This window comes from Typopeltis vanoorti, chromosome 16 (genome assembly GCF_054136105.1).
Source record: "Typopeltis vanoorti isolate ZY-2024b chromosome 16, IOZ_Tvanoo_1.0, whole genome shotgun sequence".
Lineage (NCBI taxonomy): Eukaryota > Metazoa > Arthropoda > Arachnida > Uropygi > Thelyphonidae > Typopeltis > Typopeltis vanoorti.
In genome coordinates this window covers 44526492-44552753 of record NC_143564.1, presented here as the reverse complement: position 1 = coordinate 44552753, position 26262 = coordinate 44526492, and the positions used below count along the sequence as shown (strand labels likewise).

General features: G+C 35.5%; 1 protein-coding gene across 4 annotated transcripts in view; it reads right to left on the bottom strand.

The window, feature by feature from the left end:
• Positions 1 to 26262, bottom strand: part of LOC150097982 (MBT domain-containing protein 1-like) — a 469576-nt gene that overhangs the window by 143832 nt on the left and 299482 nt on the right. For all 4 annotated transcript variants that reach the window (XM_090406078.1, XM_090406077.1, XM_090406080.1 and 1 more), the window contains one exon: positions 11105 to 11354. In XM_090406078.1, the coding sequence (XP_090262204.1) occupies positions 11105 to 11354 (250 nt within the window). The remainder of the gene's footprint in view (positions 1 to 11104; positions 11355 to 26262) is intronic.

The window sequence follows — 26262 nt, the reverse complement described above, 5'->3', positions numbered from 1 at the left end:
CACAGTGCATAATTATCACTTCAATTGTAAACTTGCATCACCTATCACCCATCATTTTGTTAAAAATGGCAAAGCAACAGGATATCCTGGAATCCATGGCTTGGAGAGCCATTGGTCCATTAGAAGCTGGACAAATGCAGCAAGTCGTGCATCTCAAAGCGTAATTTCACAACTTTGGAATTGCTTTCTGGAGACAGGAAATGTTCGAAATCATCTTCATGCCATAGGTTTATATGCTCGAAGACCAATGGTTTGCATTCCAGTCACAGCAAATCACAAAAAAGCCCGAAGAATTTGGCACAGGAACACTGCAATTGGACAAATGAGGATTGGACTAGTGTATTTTTTAGTGATGAATCCAGATTCGATCTGCAACAAGATAACCAACGTATCTTGATATGGCGTGAAAGCGGAACAAGAAATAATCCAGAGTTTGTTCTGGAAAGACCCCATCAAGGTGGGAGTTTGATGGTATAGCCTGGAATAAGTATAGGTGGCCAATACCGATCTCTATTTTATCAGAAACGGTTCCTTAACAGCCCAAAGGTATCGCGATGAGATTTTAGAAGCTATAGTTTGTCCATATGCTGCTGCAATTGGCCAAGAATTCATTTTAATGGATGACAATGCTCGTCCACACCAAGCAAATTTGGTACAAGATTGGTTTGAAGAAGAAGGTATTGAATGAATGGACTGGCCTGCCTGTTCATTGGATTGTAATCCAACTGAACATGCCTGGGATGCTTTAGGTAGGTGCATTTCTGCAAGACTAGTGCCACCATGATTGGTTCAAGAGCTAAAAATTGCTCTCACAGAAGAGTGGGGAAAATCCCACAAGAATTGTTTGATCATCCTATCTGGTCCATGCAATCAAGGTGTACCACTGTTTTGGCTGTTAATGGAGACCATACCATATTAATTAACAAAAGCATTTTTGGCTATTCTTGTTAAAATTATTTCACGCTAAAATGTATAATTTGTTAAATTCGTAATAAATATCGATTATTTAAACAATATCTCATCAATTACAACTTATCCATAACTAAGAAATATTTATTCATGTATAAAGTACCTAATAGTTATAATTATTTGCAAAATTTTTATAATTATCCAATAGAAACTAAAATATTCTGCTAATTGTTTTGAGCAGTGTATGTATGTATGTATATATATGTGCTCTAATAAACTGAAAAATTTCAACTGAAAATTTATGGGAACAATAGGTACATAGCACAATATTGTTAAAGAGATTTGCTACATAAAACTATCTCCAGTAATACATATTCCTGGAAAGAAGTAAAACAATGATAATATTATGCCCTGTTTACTGAGATTTCAAGGTAAAGTGATGATAATCGCACATAACAAAGAAATGAATGAAAAGTTAGTGTTCTAATCCTAAATTGCTGCTATTTCTGGCAATCAAATTTATTTACAATGGAAGTGTTCTATAATGCATATGTCAAGTCCCAGATTCATATCCCACTTTTGAATCAGATTTCCCACCCCTTTCATTTGATGATTTTTTAGTTGATATTAATATACAAATACAGCAATCCCTTGATTAATGCACTCTTTAAAAGAGTGCATTAAGCGAAAATGCACTAATTGAATATAATAACCCACGGGAAAAAGTATAATTCATTCCTCAAATTTCTTTTTTGACCTTAATTCTTTTATAAAAGAATTAGGGTATATCTTAGGACCTAGTTAAAGGAAAACCTTGAAACTGAAATACAATAAAACATATTTAGAATATAAATTTATTATTCTACTTCTTAACAAAGAATTGGGCTAATGTAGTTTGACGGACATACAACTGATGGTATGGCCCTATTGCCTCTTCTATTACTTCTGCAAATTTTATTGCTTCTCTCTTCATCAGGCTCAGCCTCTAAGCATTGCTGCTTCGATTGTACGAAAAACGTTTTCAAATTGTTTCTGCGAAATCTCTTTGGGCTTGTCACTGATTAAATTTTCTTCATATTCTTCAGGATCTTCCCGCTCTGCATCTAAATTTAGCAGGTCAGAACCACTCAGTTTCTTAGAATGAGATTTAATTAACTTAGATTCATTTGAAAAGCCTCTAAAATCATTTGCACAATGTGGAAGAATGTGCTTCCAAACGGCTTGCATATTGCTAGCAGTAATTTCATTCGACTTTGTGTGACTTTATAACCAAGCTCAGATTTCTCTGATTTGGTCAGAAAAGTCTTGGAAGGCATTCGCTTCCAAAAAACAGGCCGGTTTCATTGACATTAAATATTTGTTGGTCACAGTAGCCCGCTTCTTCCACAATTTTCTTCAAAATCTCTGGATCATTTGTGGCCACCTCCTTATCTGCATTTGCAGCTTCGTCTGTAATTAAAACATTATGTAGGCTATTTCTCTTTTTGAAACGCTCAAACCACCCAGTATTAGTGTGGAATTCTTCTTCTTTTTTTTTTTTTTTCCCATAATTGATAGCCCTTTCTTTCAAGGTTGCAAAGAGACAATGCTTTTGATTTAATAAGGTCAGTGCTTAGTGGGATCCGTTTTTGATTACAATCTTCAATCCATGCAGAAAGAAGCCTCTCTAATTCAATCATCATAATACTTTGATTTAGAGTGCATGCATGATGAACTTGAAGCAGCCTTACCTTTCTCTTTGTATTCAGCAGCTTTACTTAAAATTGCTCTTATAGTTGATTCATCCATTTTGTGTTCTTGTCCTATTTTGCCCCTGGACTTGCCTTGTTCATTTTTTCTTTCAATGAGATTAATTTTTGAATCTTTTTCACATTTCCACTTTTTTGCTCACTAATTCTTTTACTCATGATGAAAGGTTGAGAAAATCAGTGGCAGATTATCCAAATAGGCACACTAGGTGCATTCCTAGAACCTCGTTGTCTCTAGGGACATCAAAAATTATATAGCAAAAAGATAATAGGCCTCTAAAAATTTAGAGGAGGCATTAGGCGCAAATTAAAAATTTGCACCTAGGGCCTCAAAGAAACATAATCTGCTACCGGGGAAAATACTTTAAACAATTGCAAAGGAGGTACAAGATATGATCATCAAAATGCTATGTAATAGGCAAATGACATCATTTTTGCAGTAAATTTGGAACATAGTGTATATGGAAATAGTGTAGTATGCTATTAAAAAATAATTTTGTAAAAATCGGTAAAATAGTTAGCCATAAAAAATGTATAGATAGAAAATTTTTTAAATCTGTAATGTTTATTTTTAAGATGTATATAGGGGCACTAATCGAATTTTAAAGACTCACTAATTGAATTTGGGAATAGAAAAAAAATGCAGCACTAATCGAAGGCACATTAATCGAGGGATTGTTGTACCATTAAAATGGGATGTAAGGCATGGGTAGTAGGGATAGCACCGCTGCCTGCTCAGTAGCCACATCGAAACTTTTGGTGGCTGGGTGGAATTAGTCCCCACTGCAACTCTACATAGTTGGTAGAGTGCACCAGCAATCACACCCCAGGAATGTGCCTCGAATGGCATGCAAAACTAAGTGAGGGTATCAGAATTTTATGCTGTAGTGAAGGAGAGTATCTCCTCCTTGTTGCACTTGAAGACTGGAATGGCAGATTAACAGATGACCAAAATTTAATGTGACAATGGTAACGAAGGCATGACAGCCTTTCCAGGCACACTCCGAGACAAAACAGAGATGTGGTCAGTCACCATGGAAGAGACAGGAACCTCATCACATAACCATCAATAGTGCAAGGTAGGTTCCAAAAGTTTCCAGCCTAACATACAAAATTCAAGCTAATTTTAAAATGCCATGTGTGACAGATAGCATCAACTATGGGTAGGTTAGTGTACCAGTTTCGACTCTCTACCTGCATCATTCAGTTGGAGGCACTTGTTTGACTAACACATGGCATGCGAAGTGCTGTAATGTTAAAAATTGAGTACCATGCTGTGATAAAGTTTTTTTTACCAAAGATGGGCTTTCTCCAAATGCTATCAAACAGAGATTGAATGGTGTTTATGGGGAAGCTTCTCCTTCATATTTCACCATGAAGGAATGGGCTAAACAGTTTCACCTAATAAGAGAGAGAGAGCATCAAAGATGATCCTCACGATGGTCAGCCTGTGGAAGTGATGACTGAGGAAAACATCTTTTGTTGAGGAGGAACTGCTCATTGACAGACGGCTGAAGCTAAAGAAATCTCAGCAAGGTTGGAGTTTTTATAACAACGATCTTTCGCATCATTTATGAGAAGCTTCACATGACTCAGTGCAGGGTGGATGCCCTGATTTCTCTCTTCAATCCAGAAGGAGCATGGGCAAAACTCTTTTTTAGAGTTTTGCCAAGAGAATCAGAGAGAAGTGTTGGAATCCATTGTCACCAGGGATGAAACCATGGTTCTTTATTATGATCCTCTTTTTAAAAGCGAATTTATGAAATGGTGTGCAAACCAGGCAAAGTACTGCCAAGAAAAGTCAAAGTCACTCACTCCACCAAGAAGATCTTGACAACAATCTTTTGGGATTGGCAGGGAATTCTCTTGATTGAGTTCTAGGAAAGGAATACCACTGTGAATGCAGAATATTATGTTTCACTCCTGCACAAACTATATACGACGCCATAAAGAAGAAGAGACGAGGGATGCTGAGTCACAGTGTTCACCTGCTTCACAACAACTCTCCAGTCCATATGGCTATTGTTGCGAAGACTGCAGTGAAGGACTATGGCTTTCAGGAGATTGAACACCCAGTGACTACTACCTCTTCAAAATACTGAAGAAAGACCTTTAAGGAAGAAAATTTGCATATGACAATGAGGTGAAAGATGCAGTTTTAGGCCATTTTGTAGACAAAAGTACAAATTATTTTTTTGAAAGGCATACAAATGTTAATTCAAAGATGTGAAAAGTTGTTAAAGGAAAGGGAGATTATGTTGAAAAGTGACACAGTTATTTTCTATCTATCATCTTAAAAGTTAGGCCAGAAACTTATGGAATCATCCTCATAAACTATGAAACAGAAAACCATGCCAGATTTAAGCAATAGAGTCAAGGTTGGACCCTCTGTAACTTTTGTCTCCTGGAAGCATTACAGGGAAGAGAAACTGGGGGCAAGGCAGATGCTATGAAAATAGCATATGAAGAAGATACCTTTAACCCTCTGGAGAGGATATCTCCTTATCTTTCATGTTTAAAAACCAAGAATCTTATCTTAAGGCATGCACAACATGGAATATAAGGACCTTATATGAAGCTGGGAAGTTAGATAACCTTATACAAGAACTTAACAATGAAAATTGACATTGCTGGTATCAGTGAAGTCAAATAGACTAATAGTAGAAAAATAAACAGAAAGAATCATTCAATTATATATTCATGCACAGACAGTCATAGGAATGGAGTAGCATTTGCTAAAAAATAAGACTGCCCAATCCTTGTTTACCTTTTGACCTATAAGTGACAGAGCAATTGCATTAAAAATTGCAGCCCAACCTTTTAATATTTTTATAATCTAAATATATGCAGCTACTTCTGATTACCCAGATGAAGATGTAGGAGACATCTGTGAAGACATTCAAAATGCACTTAACACCAAATCAGATGATATAACAATCTAAACCTTATGAGAGATCTAAACACTAAAGTAGGTCCAGAAAAGATCTCTTCCTGCATGGGAAACCAAGGCTTCAGATACAGAAATTCAAGAGGAGAAAGATTAGTACAGCTCTGTGAAGAAAACGATCTGATAATAACAAATACTTTGTTTAGCCAACCTCCTAGAAGACTTTACACATGGATAAACCTCAGAGACAACTATAGGAACCAGGCTGACTACATAATGATTAAAAGAAGATTTTAGAATAACATGTTATAAGCCAAAACATACCTGTGGGCTGATATTGGATCAGACCACAACTGTGTGGTCATTAAAGCAGCAATAAAATTAAAGAAAACAATGAATCCTATACACATAGAAAAATATGATCTTGGTTCCCTTAAAAACAAATAAATACAAGATAAATTTTTAAAGGAACTGGCACAATCCACTGCTGTTAACATTCCTGATTTCACCAAGTATCCTTACCCTAAAGATGAGATTGAGGATAGATGGCAGAAATTTAAAGAGGGCATAAAAAAAGGCAAAAAAAGAAATCATGGAAGAAATGAACAACCAATAACAGAATATATCCACAATTATAGATGGAAATAGAAACAGCATACTGAAAGAATGGACAATAGTAGAATCACCAAACAAATCCTTAAATACAAACCTGTGGGGAAGATCAGTTGGAAGGCAATATAAATAAAAGATGGAATGAGACTGTAACAGGCCACGAAGCTTAATACAAGATAGGAAGAAGAAGATGATGATAAAAAAGGCAGTAAAACAAACAATTCATAAATTTGAGAACATGAGTAAACCCTGGATGAATGACAAGATACTGAAAATGATGGAGGAAAGAAACACAAAAATTGTCCTTAATACAAGAACTTAAACAAGGAGAGAGATCAGGAAAGAATGCAGGATTGCAAAAGAACTTTGGCTCAACAAAAAATGCAAGGAAATTGAGCTTTTTGACAAAAAACACAAAATCAGAGAACTTCAGGAAAAAAAAAGTTAGGGAGCTAACTAGCAAATATGGGAAAAGGGCAGGCTCTCATTGCATTGAAAATGCCAGTGGAAACATCCTAATGGATAAAGAGGAAATAAGGGATAGATGGGGCAGAGTATTCAAAGAACTCTACAATCATAATAGAATAGATAAGCCATTGCAAGAAAATTTGGAGGGACCTACTAAACCGGTCTGAGTAGTAGCCCTTCCCATAATACCCAACATTATACATATCCATAAGGATATGTGCTTTGCATTATGGGATACTAAGGCAATCGATGTGAAGTCATTAGCCTCTATATATAAGTAGCCCAGTTGCGAAGTGACTTCACATGCAAACTTTGTTTGCTAACAAACTTGGATAAAAGGATGAAACCAAGAATATAATTACTTGGCATCTTTAATTCACAATATAACCAAGTGGAAAAACTTTCAACATCTATTTATGTTTTACTGACTACACATAAGCCTTGACAATGGAGAACATGAACAACTGCATCAAAAAATTAGTTGCAGATGAAAAGGATACCATTTATTATTGATAAATCTAATTGGAAGCAAACTGCCTCAAAAATTGCAGGAGAAACCTCGGATGAATTGCCAATAAAGAAGGGTGTCAGACAAGGCTGTGTTTTTTCTCTTATATTGTTTAACTTCTATACTGAAAATATCTTCCAAGAATTAGCAGAATTTAAAGGAGTCAACATAGGAAGCAGAAATATAAACAATTTAAGATATGCAGATGATACCATTCTCAAAAGCTACTAGAAAAGATACTGAAACTAAGTGAAAAGTATGGACTTAATTCAACTTTCAAAAAACCAAAACCATGCTAGTAACAAGAGAAAAAGGGACAATACCCAATATAAATATTAAGATCAGAGGAAATACTTTAGATCAAGTAGAGAGTCGTACATATTTGGGTAAACTAATTACAGAGAATGGAAAGTGTGATAATGAAACACTGAGAAGGATAAAAATTGTTAGATCAGCTTTCATTAGCATGAAAAACATTCCAACCTTAAGGGAAATTCACACAAAAACTAGAATTAGGCTGTCCAAATGCTGCATATGGTCAACACTGCTGTATGGAGCAGAAACCTGGACAATATCAAAATACTGTGAAAATACACTGCAAGCATTTGAAATGTGGATCCTCAGAAGAATCCTTAGAGTCCCATGGACTGCCAAAAAAAATTCATTTAGAGATATTAGAGATGATTGGAGAAGAAAGGCCTGTCAAAGCCAAAGACGAAACTTTGGCTTTGACAGGCCATTGAGCATAACATGAAAAACAGATGGGACAAGGCCTTACAACTACATCTGGACTATTATGATGAAATGATCTGGTTTGGTCTGGTTTTTTGGTCTCTTGGTGATGTAGATACAGCTGAGATGGTGCAAAGACAAGTATCAGGACTGTGGAATGCAGATTATGAGGAGAGATTGAGAATTTGCAGACTGCAGATTCTAGCAAAATCAGAAACAGGGATATGACAGATGCCTAGAAACTTCTGAAAGGGTCATATATAGGATATCAGTAGATGGAATTTTCCATTTTAAGAGAAAACAAAGGGTTGGGAAAGGCTAATATAGTAACATGGAAGTTGAGAATGAATGCAGTCAATAAAGGAGCAAGAACTAGATATTTTCTCTCAGAGTAGTGCACAATGGAATTGCTTGCCTTTTGGCAGATTGAATGAATTCATGAAAAGGTATATGATAGCTGGTGTATGTGGCATGTCCCCTCCTTTGATGAATTCCTTACTCCCTGGAGGTCGCTAGTAATAATAATTATATGTTTTAGATAACTTCACCATATATATGAGCAGTTAAGCATTGGCTATTATGAAGGAAAAGCGAATCCTACCAAAAATCATCTGTTGCATTAATCTATAGTTGTGAAATTTTACTATAAACAGTTGACTCTCACATTACATTTTATAACAACAGATGCACACATGGAAAGAAGATTGGTTAACAACATTCAAAACATAAATCACAAGCCTTAAGTCACGTAGCATGTGCTTTCTTGTTCATGTCTCTGTAGAAAGGCTACCTAGCATGCCATACTGCTGAGACATTTCATGCAAAGACACCAACTCTGCTCCTCGCTCCAAGGTTCCATCAGAGCCAATCCTTGTCCTGAGGTTACAGATCTATCTTGCTGACTTCACTGCCATATATTACTCTATCAATCAGAGGTAGTTCACCCTGAAGACCTGCAGTAGATATGGGTGCAGATCCACATGAACCCCCCCACCCACTCTCTTTTTCAGATTTTCTCAGGTTGAGAGGAGTAATATGGACACTACAGGAGGTATGTGTTTTATGGCTAAAATATTCCTCTCCTCTAAAGAGTCCAACAATTCCATTCTCAAAAAGCTGTATAAATATATATTAGTGCTTCATATGGGCTAAATTAAATAATACAGAAATCTTACAGACCAAACATATGACATGATACAAGTCACTTCAGTCCTCCAATAAACAGGGAAGTGGTTTCACACTGAACAATGAAAATCACTTATCACCTAAAGATATTCACAACATGTGTTATTGTGGGAGTCAAAGCTTGCTGTTTGGTGAAACAGCAATTCAAGATGCTATTCATTTGAAATATACAGGGTGGTTCAAAATTCCACGTACAAACTTTGAGAGGAGGTAGAGAACATGAAAATCAACCATATTCACATAGGAAAGCATGACCAAAAACACCACCCGAAAGTGATAGGTGGCGCTGTTCGACAGCACTCCAGGTGAGCAATTGGGGCTTCCTCTTTCAAGCTTTTGACATCGTACGAAGAACATGCGTTGTTTTATAAACTCTGCCATCTGCATTCGTAAAATGACGCATGTTATTCATACAATGGCAAAAGCTTGAATGAGGAAGCCCCAATTGCTCACCTGGAGCGCTGCCGAATAGCACCACCTATCACTTTTGGGTGGCGTTTCCAGTCATGCTTTCCTATGTGAATATAGTTGATTGTTCTCTACCTCCCCTCAAAGTTTGTACATGGAATTTTGAACCACCCTGTATATACAGTAGCCTAAAATTACAAGAAGTTGAAATTTTATTTTTCACTTGGCTAGAATATAATATAATAAATTTAGTTTAATCCTTTATCCAAGTGTGAGCAAATAAAGTTTGCACCTGAAAGTATCTTCAGGACTGGGGTAAGGTGGTACAACACCAGGGAAACTCATTGCAAAGGTGGAGCAAGCTACCAACACTCCTATCTCAGTATCTCCCATAATGCAAAACACATCTCCTTGCAGATATGTCTAATGTTATGCATTAAGGGAAGGGCCACTACCCAGACTAGTTTCGACCTTTATTGAGGTCTTTTCAGTGGGAGCCAGGCCCAAGTGGAGATACCAGTCAGAAGCATTAGCAAGGTCATCTCTACCTATAGGAGTTGCCAATTGGTGTGCCACCGTTTTAATAAATTACTCTGGATTTAGAGGAAGATGTTGAAAGTTTATTTTTCACTTGGCTAGAATATAATAAATTTAGTTTAATCCTTTATCCAAGTGTGAGCAAACAAAGCTTGTGCCTGAAGATGTGTTTTGCATTATGAGAGATACTGAGATAGGAGTGTTGGTATCTTGCTCCACCTTTGCAAGGATCCTGGTGTTGTACCACCTTACCCCAGTTCTGAGGATACTTTCAGGTGCAAACTTTGTTTGCTCACACTTGGATAAAGGATTAAACTAAATTTATTATAAAATTACAAGAGGATCCTTGCAATATGTAGATTTCAGGGTTACAGCATAAAGAGGTATAATGATATCAAGGAACAGCAATGCATGCCTTAGGGAACCAGTGCTCCTCTAAAAAAGAGGACTGTAACATCAAAAATAAATGAAACCGATATGCAAGTTTTTTTATAATTAGATTACATACTAATCATCATGTATTATACAGAGAAACAGTACAATGAGAAATGCACTAAATTTCAAAATATTATTAGTTGAGCAATATTACTTCCACAATGCAATGCCAGTAGTCAATTTTGTAGAAACAAAACTTCCTCATGAAAAAAATTATATATTTAATTTATTTTTGGAGGTCATGGCTTAATTCCTTTTTGGGATTGTTTTCATTATTTTCCTTAAGATCTGAAAGTTACAAGTCTGACTTGAGTTGAAGTTGGGAGGTTCAGTTGATATTTAATACACACTCTCCTTAATGGAAATGTATTAAGGAGAGATTGTATTAAATATCATTTCTGAGGTACGTAAAACCTAAAAATTTCACTTGAACACTATGTAAAGTAGTTCAAGTATTACAATATTTAAATTATTACTAAAATTCTTACAGTCCAGATTAATGCTATATGCACAATTAAATATCATTAATACATATAAAAATCAAATCTTACATGACAAAGGAAACAAAAAAAACAACAACACCTGCATTTCATATAATATTTCTGAAGACAACATACATGCATAGCATTCTTGTATAAAGGAAGTGTGTGCGTGCGTGAGCATACACATGCTTACCTCTTGGTGGAGTTAAATGAATGTTATTGAGCTCACAGAACCCAACAGGAAAAATGCACGGGGAAGAAGCATGATAACAAAACCAATCTGATCCATTTGCTGCCATCATACCATCTATACCAATCATAAGATAGTTGTTTCTAAGAACTCTAGTAACTGTGGCCACACAAACAGTAGACAGATTAAGAGGATCTATGGCTTCTAATTTCATACCCACATCAAAATTGTTATCTGAGAGAAGGTTTCTAATCTAGGTGAAGAAAAAATTGATATTTAGAAAATAAGCATATAAAAATATATAAGCTATATAGAGTATCTGGTTGCATTAATAAATGTGATTTAATTTTAAGTTAATTGTAGCTGACTTTGAATCAACAATTTAGATGGGAATAAATAAACTATTTTCTAAATAGTGAACTGTATTTAAAAAAACAAGTAAGGAAATGATCATCTAATGACATAAAAATGATTATTGGGAATTTCAATGCCAAGGTTGGACAGGAAGATATTAAGAAGGAACAATTGGAAAGCACAGTCCACATATATGTTCTAATGATAATGAAGAGAAACTGATAGATTTTGCTAGAAGTAAAAATATTGTTATATCCTCCACACGCTTTCTTCATAAAGACATTCATAAAATGACATGAATATTCCCAGATGGTACAGTATTTAATCAAACTGATCATGGATGTAAGATCATATAGAGAAGAGTGCTGTGATTGAAATCATTGTCTGGTCAAAATTAAATATAGGTGCAGAACCTCAGTGAAGGAACAAGAAAGAAATGAAAGCACTAAAGTTTAATTTGAAGAAACTTAAAGTTAAAACCAACTTCCAGAACAAAAAGAAAATAATAGAGGATGAAAATATAGATATAGCAAGAAGCTGGACATACATCAGCCAATGGATTCTGAATCCTGCAGAAGAAATTCTGGGATATGAAAACAAGCAAATGAAAAGAGAATTAAAGAAGGAAAATACGAGGGATGTCCAGAAAGTAAGTTCCAATGGGCTGTCAGAGAAACAAAATGATACTTACAAAAAAAACTTTATTGGAAATTAAAGTCGACATCTTCCACTACTTTGCTACATAATTTCTGCCATTATTCAGGCATTTATCATAATGGGCAACCAAGAGTTGTATACCTTCATCGTAGAGAGTTGCCGCCTGTGACGGAAACCGCGTATTGACTGCCTCTTTGACCTCGTCATCGTCTTGAAACTGCTGGCCACCAAGAAAAGATTTCAGATGTTTGGACAGGTGAGAGTCAGTTGGCGTGAGGTCAGGACTATACAAGGGATGATGGGATTGTTCCCAGCCAAAGGTGGTGAGAAGCTATGTTATGCCGGCCATGTGTAGGCGGGTGTTATCATGAATCAAAACAAAGCCACTGGTAAGCATGCCGCGTTGTTTATTCTGGATCACATGATGCAGTGTCTTAAGGGTTTGGCAGTACATACTCACGGTGATTGTGGAACCTTGACCCAAGAAGTCTACCAGCAAAATTCCTTGTCTGTCCCAAAACACAGTGCACATGATTTTCAAAGTGGAAACTGTTGTCTTCAATTTCGTCTTGACTGGTGATGAGGTGTGCCTCCTCACCATGGACTGTTGTTTGGATTCAGGGGTCGAGTGCAACACCCAAGGCTCATCCCCGGTGACAAGTCTGCTCAGGAAAGCATCGCCATCCTCGTGGTAGTATGTCAAGAATTCCATTCACTTTGTGTTGTTCTGTAAGCAAATTCGCCACCCAATGTGCACACAATTAACAATAATCCAGTTTCTCCGACACAATTTCATGAAGACATGAACGTCAAACTTCTGAAAATTGCAGCGAGAGCGATGTCATAGTGAATCCCCTATTCCGTCGAATCTTCTCTTCAACTGAATGCACCAAATCGTCACCCACTCTGTTCATCGAGCACACCTGTCCTTCCTTAAATTCCATTAAAAAGTCTCACCCATCTTCGTACCATTCAATCACTCATTGCGTGTTCTCCATAAATCTCAATAATAATTTCAGCTGCTTTAACGTTCCTTGCATTCAAGAAATGGATAACTGACCTAATTTCACATGTGTTGGGCAATTTTTCAATTTTCTTAGAGATCATAAACACACACCAAGAATCGTACACACTGCGAGAATGTTTGAAAATGGCACAGAAGCCTTGCTAAGGAATCAACAAACTCAATACGCATGTGCACCATTGTGATCACAGTGCTGCAGTGAAAATATTTAAAAACAGAAATATTTACTTTCTGGACGTCCCTCATATAAAGAACTGAGACAATAAGCAGACAAAATCTGTCAAAGGAAGAAAACAAAAGTCCTTGTTTTTCATTTCTTGTTCTGTTGTGCATATAATTTCATTAAGGACTTTTCAACGACAGTCTTGAACAAGTTTATAATACAATTAAAGAATTAAAAGTGGATCTAAGCTTGAATAAATATTTTCAGAGATAGACAAGGAAAGTAGTTTCAAGAAAGCAAGGTAGGTTTCAGAAAAGGCAAATCAACATTTAATAAGATACACATAGTTAAACGATTATTAGAGAATAATAAAGCAACACATAAAAACCACAGTGATATCTTCAATTAGTAAAAGGACAGATATTTCATACTAAAATTAATAGTACATCTTCAGTGTCTGTAACAGTAATAGGAATGGAATACAAGCAAAACGTTCGGTGGATCACCTATTAAAATACAATTGTTACTGCGTGCTAGGAAATAATAGAAATAACAAATTTAATCTATTAAGATAAATAGTTTTTTACATAAGATAAAAGTCTCCCAGATCTTTGAGAGAGACATACAGTCATTTCTATTTAAATTCGGTCAGTGTAAGATAGTTTCACAACTTTCTTTGAATAAATGTTCATATTTGAATCTGCATCTATGGAGGAGAACTGCTTTATCCCACTGGACATTGAGTACAGTCAAAACTGTGCTGCGCCAGACTAGATTTCAGAGGTTTGTTATAATCAATACAATATTGATGTTCTTTTATTCTTTTTTCCAAAGAATGGAAGTTTGTCCAAAATAAGAGACATCGCATTTGCAAGTTATTTGGTAAATGCCAGCCAAAGATAGAGAAGACATTTATCCTTTGTAGAAGGTAATAAAGAAGAAATTTTGTTGATAGGAATAAATGTTGGAATCAATTGATACTTTTTCAGAATTCTACCTATAGGTTCTGAGATTCTTGGAATATACGGAATAGGAACTCTGCGGAATGTTGAAGAAATTGTAGGTGTTGGAACATAAGAGTCAAGTATCTGTTGGATTTGATTGGAGTTGTAATTTGGTTCCATTAACTTTTTAATGATGGAAAGTTCGTGTTGTAAGATTATTGGGGAAGAGCAAACTTTATGTGCTCTATGAATTAGAGATTTAAGAATGCCCAAATTTTGAGGCATGTGATGTGCAGACTTTTTGTGAATGTATCTGCCAGTAAATGTGGGTTTTCAAAAGTCACTTGTAGATAAGGTACCAGAAGAGAGATGTTCTAGTAAGGAGGATGTCCAAAAATGGTCAAGTACCAGAGTTTTCTTTTTCCATAGTGAATTGGATGCATGGGTGAAGGTCATTTATCTGTTGTAGAAAAGTGGAAAGTTCATCTTCAGTGTGTCCAAACAGCAAAAATATCATTGACGTAACAGTACCAAAGAGATGGTTGAGGATGAATGGATGAGAACATAGTATCTTCGAATTGTTTTAAATAGTAGTTTGCCAAAGGTGGATACAGAGGGCTACCCATGGCAGTACCTTCAATTTGTTTGTAGAGTTTGTTTTTCCAACTGAAATAACCTGAGTGGATGACATATTCGAATATTCTTGTGATATCTGAAGGCTAATCTGCATATAAAGAATTGACTGTGTCGGTTAATGGGATATTGGTGAACAAAGAAATGATGTCAAAACTGACTAATATTTCAGAATCTGCTCATTCCTATTACTGTTATTACAGACACTGAAGATGTACTATTAATTTGAGTACGAAATATCTGTCCTTTTACTAATTAAAGATATCACTGTGGATTTTATGTGTTGCTTTATTATTTAATTACTATGCCACAGGTTCCACTAAAAATCAGAATCATCATCCTTCATGGGGATGAGTTTACTAAACTAACAAAAAAATTAGGGAAATTATCGGTTCTACAAGGTAAGCTTCGAGCACGGATTGCCTTCCTCAAAAAGTGCCGTGATACTAAAGTTATTCCCACTTTCAATAGATTTAAAGAAACAGTTTGGTCTCTTGGAGCCCACTCTATTTATATAGGCACAAGTTTTTCCTTAAAACGTAATCAACTTCTTACTGCCAAAAAATAATTAGCTTCTAATATCAATTCTATATCAGTTCTCGAAGAAGACATTTCAGCTGTTCTTAATGAAGAATTATTGGCTATTGTTCTTCGCTTATTAAAACAATCCCTATCCTGGTATTATGAGAGAAATTTTCAAAATCTTATGCAAAAATACAACTTTTTATATAACAAGCAAAAGAAAAACCTTACCTCTGACAATACGTCTATAAATAAATGGATTGTAAACATTTCCGATCGCCATTATCCACTGCTGAAACCAATGCTTTAGCAAAGGACCTTGATTTTGCTGTTATTCCTTCACGCATTCCTTATCTTGATTTCTTACATAATATAGAATGCAATCTATCAGGACTTCCTGGCGAAGATGCCAACAAACTACATTTTGAAGTTACGACTTTGTTATTCAAAAGCAAATTACCTCCATACAAATTATCAAATGCTAAAATTAAAGGTCTAACTTCCTTAGGAAAAGATCATACAATATCCATTTCTAAGGCCGATAAAGGAAAAGCTATTGTAATCATGAATAAGACTGACTATGAGAAAAAAGTATCCAGCCTATTAGAAGACACCATGAACTACCAAGAGATCACACGTAATCCTAATAATTCACAAATTAAACAACTAAATAAATTACCTGATGAGGTTAGAAGTTGGGATCCTAACTACGTGGATAAAACACGCACCTACTTTGGAAGAACTCGTCGTCTTTATGGACTCCCAAAAATCCATAAAGAAGTCTGTCCTGTACGACCTATCGTGAATTGCATTGATTCTCCAAATTATCGGATTGCAAAAGTATTATCACGTTCCTTAAGTGCTCTCACTGGTCATTCCAGATCCTATATAAAAAAACTCAACAAATTTTCTTGAAAAAATCAACCAAGAACCAACCAGGGATATTAAAATTACAGATTAAATATTAGTCAGTTTTGACATCATTTCTCTGTTCATCAATATCCCATTAACCGACACAGTCAATTCTTTATATGAAGATTACCCTCCAGATATCACAAGAATATTCGAATATGTCATCCACTCAGGTTATTTCAGAAAAACAAAATCTACAAACAAATTGAAGGTACTGCCATAAGTAGCCCTCTGTCTCCACCTTTGGCAAACTACTATTTGAAACAATTCGAAGATACTATGTTCTCATCCATTCATCCTTAACCATCTCTTTGGTACCGTTACGTTGATGATGTTTTTGCTGTTTGGCCACACACCGAAGATGAACTTTCCACTTTTCTACAATGGATAAATAACCTTCACCCATGCATCCAATTCACTATGGAAAAAGAAAATTCTGGTACTTTACCATTTTTGGACATCCTCCTTACTAGAACATCTCTCTTCTGGTACCTTATCTACAAGCGTCTTTCAAAAACCCACATTTACTGGCAGATACAATCACAAAAAGTCTGCGCATCACATGTCTCAAAAATTTGGCATGCTTAAATCTCTAATTCATAGAGCACATAAAGTTTGCTCTTCCCCAATAATCTTACAACAAGAACTTTCCATCATTAAAAAGTTAATGGAACCAAATTACAACTCCAATCAAATCCAACAGATACTTGACTCTTATGTTCCAACACCTACAATTTCTTCAACAGTCCGCAGAGTTCCTATTCCGTACATTTCAAGAATCTCAGAACCAATCTAAGTAGAATTCTGAAAAAGTATCAATTGATTCCAACATATATTCCACTCAACAAAATTTTTTCTTTATTACCTTCTACGAAGGATAAACTGTCTTCTCTATCTTTGGCTAGCATTTATCAAATACCTTGCGAATGCGATGTCTCTTATTTTGAACAAACTGGCCATTCTTTGGAAAAAAGAACATCAATATTATATTGATTATAACAAACCTCTGAAGTTCGGTCTGGCGCAGCACAGTATGGACTCTACACAGTGTCCAGTGGGATAAAGCAGTTCTCCTCCATAAATGCAGATTCAAATAAAGTTGTGAAACTATCTTACACTGACCGAATTTAAATAGAAATGACTGTATGACTCTCTCAAAAATCTGGGAGACTTATCTTATGTAAAAAACCATTTATCTTAATAGATTAAATTTGTTATTTCTATTATTTCCTAGCACGCAGTAACAATTGTATTTTAATAGGTGATCCACCGAACGTTTTGCTTGTATTCCATTCCTATTACTGTTACAGATACTGAAGATGTACTATTAATTTTAGTACAAAATATCTGCCCTTTTACTAATTAAAGATACTACTGTGGTTTTTACATGTTGCTTTATTATTTAATTACTATGCCACAGGTTACACTAAAAATCAGAATTATTAGAGAAAATCATTAATTTGATATAAATATTTATCAGATTTTTGTTGATTTCCAACAAACATATGACAACATTAATAGAGGATAATTATATGAGATTACGATACACTTTGAAATGGCACGTAAGTCAGTAAGACTTACAAGGTTAATAATGGAAAATTCAGAAGCACAGGTTAAAATATAAAATGATTTAACAGATCTTGTTCCAAGAACTTATGGATTAAAACATGATGATGATGATCTAGCTCCAATACTGTTTTTTTAACTTATCTTAGGAATACATTATCCAATCACTGCTAATAGATACTAAAGACTAATAAACAAATTGGTGCAGACAACATTATCATCATATCAAGAAACAAATAGAAAACAGAAAAAATATATTTGGAACCAGAAAAAATATCAATAAATAAATAAATAAATAAAAATCATGATTAATACCAGGCAGAATCAGTTAACTGATACAAGTGTGAAAATTGGGAACCTTAAAATAGAAACAGTGGAAGAATTTAAATATTTAGGAATAATGATCACTAGCCAACCAAATGGGATGGTGGAAGTGAAGAATCATATAAAGCAAGGTTATCAGGCTTTTCATTCTCTTTCATGTACTCAATTCAAAAGATATTCATTGGAAGACTATAGCAAAAATATATAGATCGATAAATCATCCATTTGTTACCTATGGACATGAAACCTGGATATTTATGGCAATGGTGGAGAATTTGATTTCAGCTTTTGAAAGGAAAATCCTTAGAAAAATATTTGAACCAGTGAATGGCAATGGTCTCTGAAGGATCATATACAACCACAAGTCACATCAACATTATAAAGAACCTACAATATCTAGTATAATCATGTTCAAAAAGTTGCAGTGGGTAACACACTTTTTGTATGAAAAATAACATTATTCTTAAGAAGACAATAAATAGCGAAATTCTTGGTAAACGACCAATAAAAAAAAATAAATAAATAAAAAAAATAAAAAAAAATCAGAAGATTGATAGACAGCATTAGTCAAAATAGCAACATCATATTATAATGTCCAAACTGGAGAAGTAAAATTCTGGACAGACAAGGTTGGAGGGCAACAAATCTAAGAGGCCAAGGCTTGATTTAGGTTGTAGAACCACAAGAAAGAAATTATCGTAGGCAAAAATGGTGTACTTCATAAAAGTACACCATTCATAAAAATCTGGTATAATGATATAATTCATTATCACAACAACTGTACTGTATACTTTTATTGAACCAGAACTGAAATGACTTGACAAATTTTAAAAGGGGGTGCTTAAGGGTCAAAGCTATATAACTGGCAGGAGACCTCCACATACTTTTAAAGGAATGCAAAGAACCAACCAGGGCTTTTCACCTAATGTCAATTCTCACCTTCTCATGGTGCACCCTATTAGGAATTTACCTGGATACTGAACTAACGAGAATAGGCTGGGTTGGCAATTTGGGATTTAGCCGAACACATTGTATTCTTATTAGTTTAAACCAAAATATAAAATGATGATACAACATGACAGAATTTCATACCTGCTGGAGAGTCATCCAGTTAAACAAGGTCCACATTTTTCTCGCCAGTGAACCAGGACAAACAGCAAAAATCCACCTACTGGGACCAATCCTGAAATACACCCCAACTCAACATCACTGTAGTTCAAGATCGGTACTATCAACATAAGAAGCCTGAATGGCAAAGAAATGGAGCTAGCTGAGGAATTAGATAAGTATCAGATTGACATAATCTGGGATGACTGAAATAAAAAAGACAAAATCTGGTGCGGTTTTTCTGAGGAATAAATACAAAATATTATATTCAGGCAATAACAATCAGGGAAAGGAAGGTGTAGCTATAATATTGAACACAAAATATGAGGCTAATCTTCTTGAATGGCAAGCAATATCAAGTAGCATGATGTGGGCAAATATCAGAATTGGGAACTGGACAATGAGACTTATTTGTGCCTATGGTCTAACAGAAGTTATACTAAGGTAGAAGTGGAGGAATTTTTTGAGGCTTTAGAAAAAGCAACTGACACAATGAAAAAGGAAAAGTTGGTTCCTGCTGGGGATCTAACTAGCAGAGTAGGAAATGATTGTCAGACATACAAAAATATTTTGGTAAAATTTCAAGAAAAGAGCAAAGCTAATAATAATGGCAAATACCTGTTGGATTTCTGCTCAGAACATGGACTGGTTATTACTAACACAATGTTCCAAGATAAAAATATACACAAATTCACATGGAGAGAAGAGGCAAGGAATAAGAAAAGTCTCATTGACTATGTTATTGTTGATAGTGATGTTTTCTCCCTGGTGCAGGACACTAGACTGTAAATTCAAAGTGATCACATCATCTTGAGCAGGATAAAATTGAATTTCATTTCATATGAAGGTCAGCATTAAAAAGACAATGAAAATAGGTAGAAACATTAAAAATATCAACTGCATTGTGAATGGAGAACCTATGGAACAAGTAAAGCATTTCAGCTACTTAGGCATGATTTTTAGTGAAGATGGTAAATTAAATATGGAAATAGACAACAGAATCAGCAAAGCTGGTATGGTCAGAAGTCAACTGAATAAATCTATATGGAATAAGAGAGAGAGAAATTAGCCAAAACACTAAATTAGCTATATACAAGACAGTGTTCAAACCAAATTTAACTTATGGATCTGAGAGCTGGGTCAGAAGTAAAACACTTGACCAAAGACTAGAGACTGCAAATATGAGGGTCCTTAGAAAGATTAGGGGCATGAACAGATGGCATCAATGACAATATCATATTAAAAACGAGGATATTAGGAAAGAACTTGATATTGTCAGCATCCAGGAATGCATTAGCAGAGCTAATCTCAGGTGGTATGGTCACTTAAGCAGAATGGGAGAGGAAAGATTAGCAAAACAAGCGTTTTCTGCCAGGTTGGCAAAAAAAAAAAAAACCTAGAGGAAGATCAATATATAGGTGGATTGATACAGTAAAAAGTGCCTCAGATGACAGAAATATAAGACCTGATAATACTGGAGTCTTGACAGGTAACAGGCTGATTTGGAGGAAAATTGTAGCTGGGATGTTAGTAATGGTGTAAATTTTTCATGTAGTACTGTTATATCCTGTATACCCCTTGAGGGTATATATATCGAATTTGATGATTCGATAAACAAATAAATTTATGATAACCAATGAATGTAAAATCATGTGGCATGCATTAGATGTCTGCAGCTAACAACAGAAGATAATTGTTCGTGAAATTGAAATCTCTGATGCCAAGATATGATATGCTATTTCTATATGTAACTGTCACTTAATAGCAATCCTTGGTTTTTATTCAGTGGTCTGCATGAATGGATGATGGTAAATGATTCCTTCAGAAGTCCTGAATGAAAGTTCTTTTTTATATGAAACATGGTTGGCAAGACCATCTATCATTTCTATTATGCTAGACATCTGCAACAGTTCCGTCTTTCTCACCTCAAATCCACAGCTTATCTGTCCTATGTAGGATAAACCACAAGGGCATGGAATTCTATATTCCACTGGATATTTATAGAAAGATGTGCTATCTTTAGATCACAGGAGGCTGCAAACAGTTTGAATTGGTTTAAAAGTTACGATGTTGTGAACTTGGAAACAGATGCTACTTTAACTGACAGACTGCCAATATATGAAATTGTGATCAAATCTCTGTATTGGATATTCTGGTTATTGAGAGCAGTAGGGCTCGAAAATAAAATCCTGTCAACTGTTTTTTTTTGAAATAGCTACTGAGAACAAACAAAAATATAATAAATTTAGTTTAATCCTTTATCCAAGTGTAAGCAAACAAAGTTTGTGCCTGAAAATATCTTCAGGACTGAGGTAAGGTGGTACATCCCTTGGCATCTTGTAGCAAAGATGGATCAAGCTTTCATCACTCCTTGTCTCAGTACCTCCCATAATGCAAAGCATATCTCCTTGCGGACATGTATACTGCTATGCATTAAGGGAAGGGCCACTACCCAAACTTGCAACAAAAAAAAATCTGAGAGTCAAAGTTCAGTCTTGAGGTGGTCATTCATCACTATTGAATGTGGTCTAAATTTTTAGAAAGATGGTGAGGGGGTGAGACATGATGATAATGTACCGTATGTGTAAAGTGACGATACACCTGAAGAGTAATGCTATTTTCAGACTTTTATGCAATGAGAACATCAAGAAAAAGGGAGTTTTCCATCTTTTGTAACATAAATTTAATAGTGGGTTTGTAAGAGTTAAGGGAATGAAGAAACTGTTACAGGCTTGAGAGGTCATGTTTTTAAATAATAAAGATATCATCTACATATCTCTACCATGCTGCTGGTTTTAGACTCATTTCTATTAGGAAAGTCTTCCCAAAATTTTCCATAAAAAGGTTAGCTGAAGGAGAAGAGAGGGGACTTCCCATCACAAATCGAAATGCTTGCTTATAAAAAGTAATATTCCACTGAAGAATATTGGACCGGAGACACTGTTCAAATAAGTTAATTATGTCTGATGGAAAAAGGGGTCTTCAAGGAGTTATAACACATCATCTATAGGAACATTAGTAAAGAGGTATACAACATTGAGACTTATGTTTATACGTATCATCTAATGACATCCTTGTTAGTTTCTGGACAAAATGGGATAAATTTTTGATGTATCATTCCAATGAATTTATGTGCTGTTTTAATAGATTAGCCAATAGTTTAAATAAGGTGTAGGATGTTTATGCCATGTATGATCTTTTTCAAGGAAATGCCAGATTTGTGTACTTTAGGTGACCCATAAAGTCGTGGGTCCACCTAAAGTACACAAAAATTCTTCACAATTCTAGAGGGAGGCCAGTTTGGGACATTTTTAAGTAAATCGGTCCCCCCCCCCCCCCATGAGTTGACCGTAGGGTCATGATCCAGAACAGAGTAGGTGGAAGAGCCAGAAAATAAACTCATAACATTTTCATTATAATCCTCTGTATTTAGAACTACTGTTGTTCCCTTTATCTGCTCTCAAAATTATAATCTTCCTGTTCTTTCTAAGTGATAATAAAGCTTTCCTTTCTGAGAGAGAAATATCGCATTTTGGAGTTGAAGAAAAGAGCAGAACAGCAGTTTTAGTCTGATAATATTGGCAATATCTGGCAGAAGGATATGAAATACCTAGAAGTGTATACACTACTTGAAAATTAGTCAACGGACACCATAACGTGAGGAACAAACAGCCATGGCACCTACCTTAATAAGATGTAAGAACTCCTTTCACTGCAGTGACTACAGCAGTCCTACAGGGCATACTTTTCACAAGCATACGATAGTGATTGATGGAAATTTTGGACCATTCTTTATGTAGTGCGGTTCTGGACCATTTTGGGGCAGATGTCCATTGACCTCACTCGATGCTCCAATTCATCCCACAGATGTTCAACAGGGTTGAGAGCAGGGCTTTGTGGAGGCCAGTCAAGTGTGGTGATGTTCATGTCTGCAAACCACATAGTTACAGAAGCAACCTTATGACAGAGTGAATCATCTTGCTGAAAGAGACGATGGTAAATTCTGTAGAACTGCAACAAAGTATGCCGCATTGCATTGTCCAGTGTTCACCGGACATCCACCACAGTCAAACCAGTTCATCTGGTCGGTAGGTGTAGCGTGATTCAGTGCTCCATAATACTGCTTTCCAGCTTCCATGTCTTACTGTAAATGCTCTTTGTGCCACTGAAGATTACACTGCATGTTGATTCTGGTAGTGTAGGACTTGCATATTGCAGTTCCACCATGGAATCCCATATTGTGAGTCTCATTTCTGAACATTTTTGTGCAGATTCGTGTTCTAGTTGATGACTTAAACTCTGCATTAAGCACGTCAGCCAACAAATGGTAGCTTTTACATATTATCCTTCATAGTACCCTACGGTCACGTTAGGCGAGTGTGGTGGGTTGTCCACTGCAGGTAGCATTTGCAGTTGATTACCTGTGATTCCATCTGAATATGATATCACTGATTGTTGACTGGGATGGTCCAATTTGCCAAAGAGATAAACCTGCAACGTGGCATCCTATCACAACGCCTCCTTCAAACTCTCTCTCAGTTCCCTTCTCACAGCCATTTCACCCAAACACAGTTGCACTCACTTGGGAGCATCATATTCCTCAAATTTATACCACCACCAACAAATAATGTGACTCTACATGGCACGATGCACCTTGCATGGGTGGGTCATTAACTTCTTTCCAAGCAATGGAGAATTCCATACTATAGTGGTTTAGCGTTTAGCCTACACAGGATGGATAAGCTGTGGATTTGAGGTGAAAAAGAAGGAGCATGTTGCAGATCCTGAGCATAATAGAAAAAACAGATCTGGTCTGGCCAATGATACTTATAATACCAACCATGTAGTTGACTAAAACTTTTTGAACATGCCTTATGTAGAAAATAACTTTATTCAAGACTTCTGAAAGAATCAGTTACATTCCTTAACGTGGATCATTGAATAAAACTCAGGACTGATATTAAGTGACATATGGAAGTCGCTTATTAAATCTTTTAACATCAGAGGTTTCAATTTTGTCAATGAGCAGTTTTTGTCATTAACCGCAGCCAGCTAATGCATGCTATATCATTTTTTATGTTTACTGGTTAGCATGAATTTATTTGCCTTGGAATGTTTTTTTAAGCTTTCAGTCAACTGTATGATATTTGTATTAATATTTTTGATGTTTAAGCCCTGAAGAAGTCATCAGTTTTATTTCAAGTGGTAAAACTAATAGGTGTTTAATGACTAATAAATTCCAGTTGCTATTTACTAAATATCAAATTTCTTACATGTATCAACAAGAGATTGTAGAGATACTATGATGGCACTACATGAAAAGCTTATATTATAAGTCTGTTATCTGCCAGGAATCCAATATTGTCAGATTTTATATTTCAGTCCTTTAAGGTACTTCTTGATGTATTAATCCAGCCATTTTGGAAGCAAATCTTTCCTCTCCCATTTTATTTTTTAAGTGACCACATGAACTTAGATTAGCTCTGCTTACACATTCATGAATGCTAGCAATGCTAAGTTCCTTTCTAATATTATCATTTTTGATATGACTCTGCTATCAGTGCCACTTTTTCACTTTCCTAATTTTTTTAGAAATTCCATATCTGTGGTCCCTAGTCTTTGATCAACTCCTTTTTTCTAACTCAGCTCTCAGAGCCCTAAGTTAAAATTAGTTTAAACACCGTCTTTGTATACAAACTAGTTTAGTGTTTTGACTAATTTCTGTTATTCCACAAAAGTATATTCATTTGAATTCCAGCTTGGCTTATTCTATTTTCATACTGAATTTACCTTTTCTCTTGAAATTTTGCCTAAATAGCTGAAATATTTTACCATTATAGGTTCTATATTTAGGATGCAGCTGATTTTGTAATGTTCCAACTTGTTTTCAAAGTCTTTGTCTTTTTTATTGTTGATCTTCACACCAAATTTATTACATCAGTTATTCAATTTATTTAAAGAATCTTGCTGCCTTTTAGTGAATTTGTTTAGGAGTACATCATCTGAATAAAGTAAAGCTGATTTATATTTCTAATTTTGATATTAGGCCTACTGTCACTTTCCTTCATAATGTGATCAACATAAATGATGAACAACAGTGGAGGTAGTGCACACCCTTGTTTTTATATCAAACCATCTTCCTCTACTTCCTACAATACTAACTGCTTTACACTTAAGTGTATACAGCACAATTTAATGTCCCAGTTATGCCATATAATCACAGTGTTTTGAAGAGTTTTCCTCTTGGAACCTTGTTATAGGCCATTTCCAGATCTATAAAACTAAAGTACAGGTCTTCATTATATTCCCACGATTTCTCAGCTATCTATTAAAGCACAAAATCTAATCCTGACAATCTATTATTGTTCTCAAAATTTCTCTTCAAGAATTTTCCTTAGCCTGTTCTCAGGTATGCTTACATAATCTTACGTGGAACAATTCTTCTTCTAACTTATCCCACCTAAGTAGGTCACTGTTCTTAACGAGTCTCCTCCACATCCCCCTATCTTGGGCTAGATAGGAGGATGTGGAGGTAGTGCAACCACATCCAAGTTCTTCATCCTCAGGTCCTCTTCCATCTATTCTTTGGCTGCTTGCACCTCCTCTTCCCCTGCACATCCACCTTCATGAATGCTTATGAATGCTAGAAGTATTCAAAATAAGGAAAATGAAATTGTAGCATTGATAGAGTTCATTTGCCCAAAAATTGTTGGAATGCGAGATGTGGTTCAGCAAAGATATTTGACAGGGAAGAAAGGAAGGAAGGGTGCTGTTTATGATAGTAGGAGTTGTGCCTATCTAGGGTGGCATTCAAGGAGCAAATAGTGGCAGTGGACAGGATGAAATGTTCACCATGTCTATAGCAACATCCTACTAATGTGGAAGGCAGTGAGAAGGAAATGTATAGGCAAATTGGTCTGGCTAATAAGAAAAGAGCAATCGTTATGGATTGATT